The sequence below is a fragment of the Lathyrus oleraceus genome, chromosome 5 (assembly GCF_024323335.1).
Source record: "Lathyrus oleraceus cultivar Zhongwan6 chromosome 5, CAAS_Psat_ZW6_1.0, whole genome shotgun sequence".
NCBI lineage: Eukaryota > Viridiplantae > Streptophyta > Magnoliopsida > Fabales > Fabaceae > Lathyrus > Lathyrus oleraceus.
Genome location: NC_066583.1, coordinates 646,372,447 through 646,383,973, shown reverse-complemented (window position 1 = coordinate 646,383,973; position 11,527 = coordinate 646,372,447). Strand labels below are relative to the sequence as shown.

Genomic DNA, 11,527 nt, shown 5'->3' with positions numbered 1-11,527 from the left:
ATATCTAATGAAAACAATTACAACATAACAACATATAAGTGACACTACTGAAAATAGAGATGGAAATTAAACACAGAGTAGTTCCGGAAATGCATCTCTGGAAAAGTTCATACTCGTTATGGAGATACATTTCCGAACACAACACTCATTTTTCATAAAAGATGCATGATTAATGTGAGCAATGCAATGGGAAATAAAAAATCTTTACTTGAAATTCTATCTTCTATTGCTCCCTTTGATGTGATGAACCAAAAGATTAAAGATTTGGAGTGAAAAAACGGATTGAGAATGAAAGGGTTTTTGATGAGGGTTTGAGTTGAAAAACAACAATGGCAACAATGGTTGTGTGATCATGCAACTGATGCTATTATCAAATGATTTCGGAGATGCATCTTTGGAAATATCTGACATGCAAATGTGACATAATATTTCAAAATCTCGCCCAGACTTTTGACTATGTATCTCCGTAATTTCTACTGAACTGATCAATTATGAATATATTTCATGAAATGTCCCGAATATGTATCTCCGGAATAAAAACAACGCAATTTATATGACGCCACTCAGAATGGTCTGCGTTAACTGTGTAATAGACGTGTCCGAAAATGCATCTCCGAAAACAGAGAAACATTTTTGAATTTTTGTGTGGTGGCTAAGAAATTCTCAAAAATTAATAATTAGAATTTGAGAAACATAAACTTCAAATGGTTACGTGGGTGAAGATTTGGGTAACCAAACTATTGAAGAAAAACAAGATGGTGGGTGAAGATGAGGATAACCAAACTATTGAAAAAAGTAAGATGGTCAGGAAGATGAGTAAGAGTAAGAGAACGATATGGGACATGAGAGATGTAAAGAAAGTTAGGACTCTTTATTCTTGTATAGTCGAATTGAAAGCTCTAAACTGCAAAATAATTTTTTTTGGATTGATTTAATAACATTATCAAGGTTCATTCTCATTCAGCAAGGAAGATATCAATAAGGAAATTTGTTTGACACACTGGAGAATAACATGTATGGTGTGTTGTTCCTTCGTAAAGGGACAAAGAGCGGTTCATTTCCAACTCGAATTAATCTCAAAAGCAATGGGTGTCAATGTCTAAGATAAGGGCAAATTAGTATTTTATGAAAGAATAATGCTATTTCTACATCAAATTTTATACCAAATAGTTACATCAAACATTGTTCATCGTATTTATATGGTGAACAATGTTATTATTTTTTAATTAATAAAAAAATAATATTTATAAGAAAATATTTTTATTTTTAAAATTATTTTTATAACATAAATATAAAGTTTGTCATTAACTAATTTTATTATTGTATTAACCACAAAAATATAGGTTATTAACCACATATTTTACTTATAATTCATTAATCAAATTTACTATTTCATTAACCAATAATATTAATCAAATTCTGACATTAAAATATGAAATACAGAATTTGATTAAAAACTATATTATATTATATATTTTAATGTTAGAATTTGGTTAATATTATGTATTTTATTGGTTAATGAAGTATAAACTTGGTTAATAAATTATAAATAAAATATGTGTTTAATCACATATATTTTTGTGATCAATACAATAATAAAATTGGTTAAAAACAAATTTTATATTTATGTTATAAAAATAATTATAAAAATAAATATTTTTTATTTATTTATTAAAAAAATAATAACATTATTTATAGTATAAATGCGATTATCAATCTTCATCGTATAAATACAATGAACAATATTTTGTCTAAGTTTTGAATATAACTTTAGTGTGGGAATATCAATGCTCTTTTTAAAACTATTGATTTTTTATACTATAGATATTTAGTAAGATAAAATCTAGTTACTGTGACTTGAATATTTTAAATGATATAACGGTTACACAAACATTTACATTTACTTATTAATATCATAAACTATAAATTATAATTCTTGTTTATTTATAAAGTAAGATTTTAAAAACACAAAAGTTGATGTGATTCAACAAACACTTTTTATTTTTGTTAATTCATAAATTGATTATAACAATTTTTTTAAATTTTAATTCCTTCATTATCACATAATAAGTAATTTATTTGTAAAAAAAATATTCTAAATAATTATTATAAAACGTATCTATCTATACCATATCAAGACATAGATTTTAGTAAATTTGATAATTACTACAAATGAAAAATTGACGATTTTTTTTAATAAACTATTCATATTCATAACATAAATGATTTTTTAATCAATAATAAATACATACACCTGATAAATAATAATTTATTTTTAAATTTATTAAATAATTAATAAATTTAATTAAAATATATTGATAGTATAAAAAGATTTTATAATTTAATTATAAATATTAGATATTAAAATAAATTTAATTTTAATTTTAAAAATTTATAAAATAATATAAATGAATGATAAATTCATAATCAATTTTCAGAGTGTGAGAAAATAAATTAGACATTACTACTAGTAGTAAGATCTAAAAGTGTGGATTACGAAGAAAGCAACCCAATATTTGTTTCTTATTTATTTTAAATGAAAAATAAATAGGCAGAGAAAGAAAAAATTGAAGAAGCGGTGTCATCGTCGTCTGTGGCGTGGGAGCAGACGGCGTCGTATCTTGATCGAGTCAAGCAAACAGAATCATCTCATTCCCACGCCAACATCGTTCTTTCCAATTTTGATCTTTCTTTTCTTTTTCTTCATCCATGGAGGTTCATAGTTCATGGGATTCCCTTCGCAAACAGGTTCCAATTCTTCACTTTTTTTTCTTTGCTAGATTACGTTTTTCTTATGTGAATTTCAATTATATCATATGTTTATGTGTAATTCAGAGGCTTTTTTTTGTTGTTGTCGGTGATTCGTTTGCTATGATATATGCCTTAAACATGATTTAGGGTTTGAGAATTACTGGTTTTATATACGGAGATTTTAGTTTTGAATTTTGATAATGAATTGGAATGGCATGATCTTGTGGTTTGACTAGTTTATGATTCATACGGGAAATGAGTTCTGATCTTTGGTTTAATTTGCTTAGGGAATAAGTTTCTAGATTTGAAATGCTGTTGTTAGATCTCTGTAGACAATGGTTCTGCAGTGGCTGATTTGGCTGATTCTGTTTACTCGATCATATTCTGCTGTTTTAAGTGTGGTGCAAACAGATAAATGTTTGTCTTCATTCTACTTAGTTGAATCCACTCACCTTGTCATATGAAAATCTAACACGAGACTTGGGGGTTGTAACATGTAAATGAGCAATTCACGAGTTTGATTTCTACATATATGCATTTAGTGAGAATGAAACAAAACACATGATATTCAGTATTCTACTTTTATCCGGGATAAAGGAGTGATAGAAACAGTTAAAGTTTGTTGATTTCTTTGAATGCACTTATTTATAATTTGATTTTTTTTTCCTATTAGTATATATGTCTATGGTGTACTATATAGTATTGTGTGTTTCTTGTTAAGTCTTTCCCTAGGGCGTAGGACCATGTTCGTTTTGTGATTTTAGGAGTAAGCTATCAGAAGTTAAATATGAAATGTAATGATGAAGTTGATGTTCTATTTCTCGCAATTATGCTTGGTATATATTTGATCACCGTGTGGGTTCTGACTAAGCGTGATTAATGCATACTTCACTGCTTATTTTTTATATATGCTTTTCCGATGAATATTTATTAAATAGATAATTAAAATAATTTGCAATAAGCTTTAGAGGTTAAATAATCAAGCTGGCACTATTGGTTAGTGTTGTCATTTTATGCACAGAGCATATTGATCACGCTTCTTGATATTATAGCTAATTCATTTGAAATCAAATAGTTGTAATTCGTCATAATACAGATAAAGAGCTGAATTAAAGTTTACGGAATTTCAGGCATGCTGGTTTGTTCTGTTTGTAATTAAGACTTAAGCACATGTTCAATCACTTTTCATTAATCAAACCAGGATAACATGGGTTCTTTGTGCAAATCATGATTAATCATCATAGTTTCAAGTTATTTTTTATATAATTTTTAGGATTACTAGTTATACATTATTTTGTTTTCTAGGCAAATTATTGACAGCAGATTTTGTTGTTCTTCTCTTTTTAATCTTTTATAGGCAAGAAAAATTGAAGCTCAGTTGGACGAGCAAATGGTTTTATATCGTAAGTTGGTTTCTACAAAAGCTGGTGCAACTGAGGGTGATCTCGAGTCTTGGATTGAGCGATTACTTAACCAACTCAAACAAGTAAACTCACAGATGCAAGCTTGGGTGTCCTCTGGCGGCTCAGAAATGGTATCTCATACTCTTACCAGACACCAAGAAATTTATCAAGATCTCTCCCAGGTATTGTATCGCATGAGCGTTACCTACTATCCCTTTAATTTTCTTTAATTTTTTGTGTGCATATTACCATCATGTAGTTGCGGTTTTATTGCATTTAGTGAAATCTGTATGCAAAATCTACTCCCTGATGTAAGAGTTTTTTTTTTCACGGAAGAGAAGGATTTGAATTTAATATATTAATCTTTTTCATCTATGTATTTGAGTATTAAATATGAAATTAAAGGATATGCCCTGATAATGTAAGCTCAACTTTACACTGTCATCTAATCAAGTTGCTTCTTTTGACCACATCAGCATTGCTATATTTTGTTTTTTAATTAAATTAACAAATTATTATTTTTTTGTTATTTTACTGCAATGATGATCATGCTTCTCCCCCATGTCTCCCACCCCACATCTGTAGTAGCATACATCACCAATCACTGGCTCACCGCAAAGTGCAACTTTTCTTCTATTTTATTCTCATTAATTAATCTCCATGCCCCGTTTTAGTCAACAATTCAGTATGGGTTTTATTTAACCAATTGTTCAAACAATTTTTCAAGAGTTGTTTAGTGGGTGAGTGGATGTTCTGGTGTTTTTGGAAAGTATTGAATCTCATCAGCATCACTTCAGCTCAACAACCACGATTGCCGGAAAGTGTGCAACGACCGACCACGTCATTCGACATTATTTTCCTTCTACGCACCTGATATATGCCTCTGGCAGTATCGTCATCATCACTCGGCCGTGGTGTTGCTCTTCATTTTGACAGTAACGTAAAGGGCCATGCAAGTTCTATGTTCCGACTCCGTTTTAGTGATGTATCAGGCAGGCTGCAGAGAAGAGATGTGAAATATGAGCGGAGTATGCAGAGAAGGAGAAAGGGTAATGGAATCAAAATTCAGGGGTTTGGGAATTTATTTAATTAATGCAATGATGTTATTCTAGAAATTATATACTTACTGACGTGGCAAAATCATTAAATTTGATTAGGCGACAGTGTAAAGTAACTTCACACATTAAGTGCACATCCCTTTAACTCATTAAACATCATTACAAGTTCTGCTAGTAAATTTGTACTTGAACTTTATTTTCAAAAGATAACTCTTTTTTACAGACAAGAGTATGACAAACAGGACTAAATGTCATCAGCTTTATTTCTTGTGAGAAGCTCAAACCTTTGATTTGAGTATATGTCTTTCTGTATATATTTCAGCCTTTAATTGAGTTGGCTACATGGATCAAATGATGCCATATATCCCGTAGCCGTTATGAACCATATCTAAAGATAAACCATTTAACTCCAAATCTTTCTTAATGGCCCAACATATAGATTTTCATGGTCTTTCTCTACATTTAACTAATGTCCTCCGTTGGATCTATCGTCATTACCAGAGCTTTTATGAGTATTATCCACACATGCTCAAATCACCTATGATTTGATTCTATGATTTTTTCTACAATCAAAGCTACCCTTAATTTTTTCTAATGATATGATTCCTAAGCCTAATCCAGTATTATATTGTCCGATGGCATAGTTAGCTATTTATTGCTCAGCATTTGACTTCTTATTGATTCATTATTTCCTTCAGATTTTTATATTTTATCGTAAGCTTAAATCTGCCAGACACCAACTTGTTGTTATATGTAACTAATTTGAAATGCAGGAGTTTTATCGTCTGCGGTCTAGTCTTAGAGCTAAGCAAGAACATGCTTCACTACTTGATGATTTTAAAGAGTTTGATAGAACAAGATTAGATTTGGAAGAGGGTGGAGGTTCTGAACAGCAAACCCTCCTTAAAGAGCGTGCATCTATCAGCCGAAGTACAGGACAGGTTGTTGACATGAAACCTTTTTTTTTTATAAAGTTTTGTTATCGTAGCAAGATCCGTCCACCAGAGGACTTTACTTATCATGTACCCACATTTCGGGATATTATGCTCTGCCCATATAACTATGTATAGGTTTTAAATGATTTCACATGTGTCATTCCAATGCCATCTTTAACCTGGGATATGTTCCAAGTTAATGGACTAAATTTCCAAGTGTTCCTTTAATTTCCATGTTTATTTTAAGTTCTATCTACGATGTCTGATCAACAGCTATGACTGTCCTGTTTTAATCTGTTGTGCTCATTTTTGTATTGCAGATGGACTCTGTTATTTCCCAAGCACAGGCAACACTCGGTGCTCTAGTCTTCCAGCGTTCGACTTTTGGTGGCATCAATTCAAAGCTCAGCAATGTGAGCAGTCGCCTCCCAACGGTATGATTGTTATTGAAGTTTAAGTAAATATTGAATAAGGTTGAATATTAATGTTTTGGTTTAATGAGAGATTTTAACAATGTTGCAGGTAAATACTATTCTGTCAGCAATAAAGCGAAAAAAGTCTATGGATACCATAATACTTTCCCTAGTTGGGTCTGTATGCATTTTTCTTATTTTCATCTACTGGCTAACCAAGTAAAGATGATGTTTTTTTTTTTGTGTTGGTAGCTTGAGTTTAATCTTATTGTATACTTCTTGTTTGTTATGGGTGGGGTGATGTATTGTTTGATTGCTGGCGTCCCTTCATATGAAGCAAAGCCTAGTAAAGATGAAGTTGCAAAGTCTAATTTTTCGACATCAATGTATAAAATTATACGCGTTTCAATACATAGTTCGGATATCATAGCGTACGAATACAAGCATAAGATGAATTAATCATGTGTAAACTTTTTTTTCCAAACTTGTTTAAGGGTTTGGATAAGGCTATGCGTTCAACAAATGCTTGAATAGCTCAGGATGGTTACTTCTACTAAAAAAAATGAAGACCACTTTCTGAGAATCATTAACTTGCTGTTAGATAAACGCATGCTTTACGCTATAAGCGAATTTAGCCGACAGAAGTTAACAAAAGCTTCCTTACAAATTTGTTGGACAAATTGTATTAATACAAATCAAATATAAAGAGAACTATACAAAAATGAGTCAAGAGAAGTTCAATTGCATATCAAAAATACTGAATGTTATTTAGGCAGAACTAAAAGGATTACAGTTCCAAAGTACTTGAGAAAAGAACTGACATTAATCACTTTTTCTTTAAAGTAAAGGTGATACGAAATTAAAGAATCATGGTGCAATTGTGGCTAAATAAGCGCACGAAATTGAGTGGAAAACTTTATTTATCTTAGCATAGATTATGCACATAAAGATTTAAGTTAGGTGTCTATAGTTAATAGTTTGAATAACTTAAAATCATCACCCACCAATTTGTCTAGTTAATTGGATCAAGCTTTCAAGTTTCATTTTTCTGGTGTCCATAGACAAGTTCTCTGCAGAACCTATTCTAATATCAACATTGAATACTAACATATGATAAATTGGATTGAAAGTATGAAAAATTTAACCTTTTCTAATTCATTGAACAAATGCAATTTATTATATACTATGAACCATACTAATAGATTCTGTATGTAAGAAAAGTTATGGTGGGCTGTCCATAATAATGTATTGTATTTTTCTAATGCTTTTCCTATCTGAGGCAGACACAGACATATCCTTTTCTTGTCCTTATCCTTAATTTTTGTCAAGGATTTTGAACCCAAACCAACTTGAACACGAGCTAGGAGGAATAATCAATTTCAAAAAGTTATTACTTGTCCATCAATGTCAGAGAATTTCTTGCTAGGTACCACAGTATGTGGTTTTCAATGCAAGTCCTTAGGCCTTAGTCGCTTGTGTCCAACATTTTGTATTGGTTGAGGGAAAGTGAAAGGTTAAAGCAAGGGAAGGGGGACCTTATTTTCTATAACTTGTATTACTAGATCATTAGTAAATATCTTTGGAACTTTTTAGAAAACTATAACACTTGATATAGATTTCTGGCCGTAAGTGCGCCACATACTGATTTCGACCGTCTATATCTGTTACGATCGAGATCGTTTAAGGTTAATTTATTGATGGTAAGGTCCGAGTGTTTAATCTCAAATCTCTTATCGAAAATCTAATAGCATTTGTATGAGATGATACAAATTTACCGATATTAAATCTTTTGAAGGAGAATTTTTTCACCGACTCAAAAGATTAGTCTCTACAATTGTGTGCAGAGGAGATTCAATTCATTAAAAGTATAATGACGGATCAATATTAGTGCAAAATACTTTTATTAGTCAAAATTGACTATTGCCTAATTTATGCCTACACTAATGAAGAAGTGTTTAGGAGACAAAGCTAAGAATAGTTTAGCTTAGTGGAAACTTAACTAATATTTTAAATTTCATATTCAACTTTTGTTACCTAATCTAGCTAACACATTCTTTATGATTAAATAGTAATTCCACTTGAAAGAGAAACAATATAATTCCACTTTGAGAGAAATGAAATATGGCTTTGAGTGTTTTGGAAATTAATTTGCTTGATGAATGATGCAGCATGTGGTGTGGGGCAAAAGAAGCATGATGATGGTGATATAATATTGAAGACATGAAATTATGGATTGTGATCTTTTAAGGTGAAAGTTAGGATTGGTTGTCTCTAGATTGGAAATTTTCATTTCATGCTTTTTCTACTTGAAAGATAAGACATGAAACTGTCTTCTGAAATTCCTAGAATAGGCTTCAATTATTAAAGTAATACACTATCATTCAATATAAATATTTTTAGTAAAACAAAAGAATTAAAAACAAAAATGGTCCCACACTTAATTTACAAGGTCGAGAAAATTATCTCTAATAATTTGTTATGCATGTACATATAATATCAATTACTCATTTATCTGTTTACGGTTCATATTACTCAATTTATCGTATAAAATGAGTTACTGATTCATTTTAGAGCAACTCATCCTTTAATCAATTTATCGTCTAAAGTGAATTACAGACGTATTTTAGAATGACTCAGTATCTTAATGATACTAATGACCTACTTTAGATTCTAATAACATCTCAAACTGATATATTCCAAATTTGAATAGGAACTTTATCATGATTAAACATGAATCTATAACTTAGGTTTGTTTCATTCTGAAAGTTTACATTAAAGTGAACACTCTCTCTCTCTCTCATCTCACTCTCTCCACACAAAAACCAATGTCTTTTGATTTTTAGGTCTTGCTATATTAGGACCTTGTAACTGTAAAATAGTGACATCAATTTCTAAACACATATATAACACTCAGAATTTATTGCTACATTACATCATTCATAAACTTCCTCTTCCTATATAGGAACAAAATCTTACCATATTTTTCTCCTATATGGACCTTCTAAGATTAGAACCATGTTCATCTCATAATTTGAATCTCTCATTTTCTGACAAGAGAAACACAGAAAATGAAGAGAAAAAACATCTTCTACTTCTTGATTTAAGTCTTCCTAGCAAAGAACATTCCGGTGACGACGAGTCGTCGAAGCAAGAACTCAATCTCATAAACTGTTTCGATACAGACGCGTCGAATTCCATGAACTCGTCCACGGAATCTAATCATGGTAATGAATTAGAGCCAAGGATTTTCTCATGCAACTACTGTCAAAGAAAGTTTTATAGTTCACAGGCACTTGGTGGACACCAAAATGCACACAAAAGAGAAAGAACTATGGCGAAAAGAGGATACAAAAGTTCCGTTTCGCTAGATTTTGAACACAGGTACTCAAGTTTGGCTTCTCTACCTTTGCATGGCTCATATAACAGATCACCATCATCATCATTACCACTTGGAATTCAGGTGCATTCTTCAATGATTCATAAACCTTCTTATCAAGCACCGTTTTTCGGTTTGTCTCGTTCGCGTGTTCAAAACCAGTGGCAGAAGCTGCCTGTGTATTCACAACCAGCCATCGGAAATCTTGCATCAGAAACGGATGGATCATCCTTTTCTCCAACAAAGGTTCAAGATGGATTTGGAGGATACTGGTTTGGTAACAGTGCTACCGCTACTGATACACGTTTGAAGACTAAACAAGATGAGTTGCAGAAGCTTGATTTGTCCCTCAAACTCTAAGCGCTTTTAATATATATCTTATATTGAATATCGTGTCTTAATTTTTTCTGTTTATTAATTTGTCTTTGTTATAATTGATTAATTTTCAAGTTAATTAGAAGTTGAAGCCTCACAATTCAGCTTTGCTTTGTACACTTTGGAGGTTATGGAATATCTTTAGTTACATAATTCGAAACTAAATGCAGCCAAAGTATCTTAATTAGAGTCACCAGAATCTGATAAAAGTATTGAGTCTAATAATATGGACTCTGATAAAAGTGTTGAGTGTAAGAATATCGAGATTATCGGTTGAGATAGGTTTTAGAAAGTATTGAGAGTGAAGTTATTGTCAACCTAGGACTGTGTTCAGATGTGGTTATCTCTGTCAGAGATTTTAGGTGACAGTGGACCATACTAGTGCTTAGAAAATTGAATGCTATTGCTATAGCTAGTTAGTGACTGTCCTTGTGTTTTTAATTCCTATATATGAAGAATTGGTCCACCAACCAAACTATGTACTCAAAGTAATGGTAATTGTGGTGATATAGTATTACTGATTTCTACTTTGACCCACTTGCAGTTGGAGAAATTGACTTTCTCTATTCTGGTGAGGTAAGCCATGTTCTAAAAGGAGGAACCCACAACACAAACTCTCAAGTATAAATAAATAGTTTTATAGGACCCTCCTTATGTCATCCATCATTACATATGCCTGCAGTCGCATAAAGACTTTTGTGATTTCGGTTAATATACTGTTGCGACGTTGATTGCGGTCGTCGCAGTGTAAATTAATCACAGTTTATTCTTTATCACAAACAAGGTGAATGATGGTATCAGTATTGGCCCCTTCAAATACCGTTATGTTGCAGCCATTTTTGTGATAACAGACCGTTTCTTAAAACCTTCATACGAATATCGATGGTCCTGAGATTCTAGTCTCTGCAGTTCTACGCAGATAATACTCCGTTCGTGACAAAAATATTCGGGTGTTATTGTGTAGTGTGGCTCAACTAAGATATGCTTTCACATCATTTCAAAAGAAAGATTTAATTATAACCAGGATCTTGATGTCTTAGCTAGACAAGATTTAATTAAATTTGTGGGTCCATATCTACCTGATGTTTACAACCTAATCTTATGCATAATAATAATGAAACATGTTTGTAAGATAAAATTAAGAGACAAAAGGAACTGAAAACAATGTCATTATACTAACTAACTGTTAATGATAATGATGATGATAATGGTAATC

The 11,527-nt window shown here is 31.4% G+C and overlaps 2 protein-coding genes across 2 annotated transcripts; both read left to right on the top strand.

Moving 5' to 3' along the window:
• Positions 1-2,436: 2,436 nt before the first annotated feature.
• Positions 2,437-6,971, top strand: LOC127087623 (Golgi SNAP receptor complex member 1-1). Its single transcript, XM_051028544.1, has 5 exons — positions 2,437-2,748; positions 4,109-4,336; positions 5,986-6,153; positions 6,468-6,581; positions 6,670-6,971. The coding sequence occupies exons 1-5, from the start codon at positions 2,710-2,712 to the stop codon at positions 6,781-6,783; spliced, it is 663 nt and encodes a 220-aa protein (XP_050884501.1). The 5' UTR covers positions 2,437-2,709; the 3' UTR covers positions 6,784-6,971.
• Positions 6,972-9,312: 2,341 nt separating this feature from the next.
• LOC127087621 (zinc finger protein 1) lies at positions 9,313-10,415 on the top strand. Its single transcript, XM_051028543.1, has one exon. It carries the CDS (start codon positions 9,553-9,555, stop codon positions 10,294-10,296), a length of 744 nt encoding a protein of 247 aa, XP_050884500.1. The 5' UTR covers positions 9,313-9,552; the 3' UTR covers positions 10,297-10,415.
• The last annotated feature ends 1,112 nt before the right edge of the window (positions 10,416-11,527 follow it).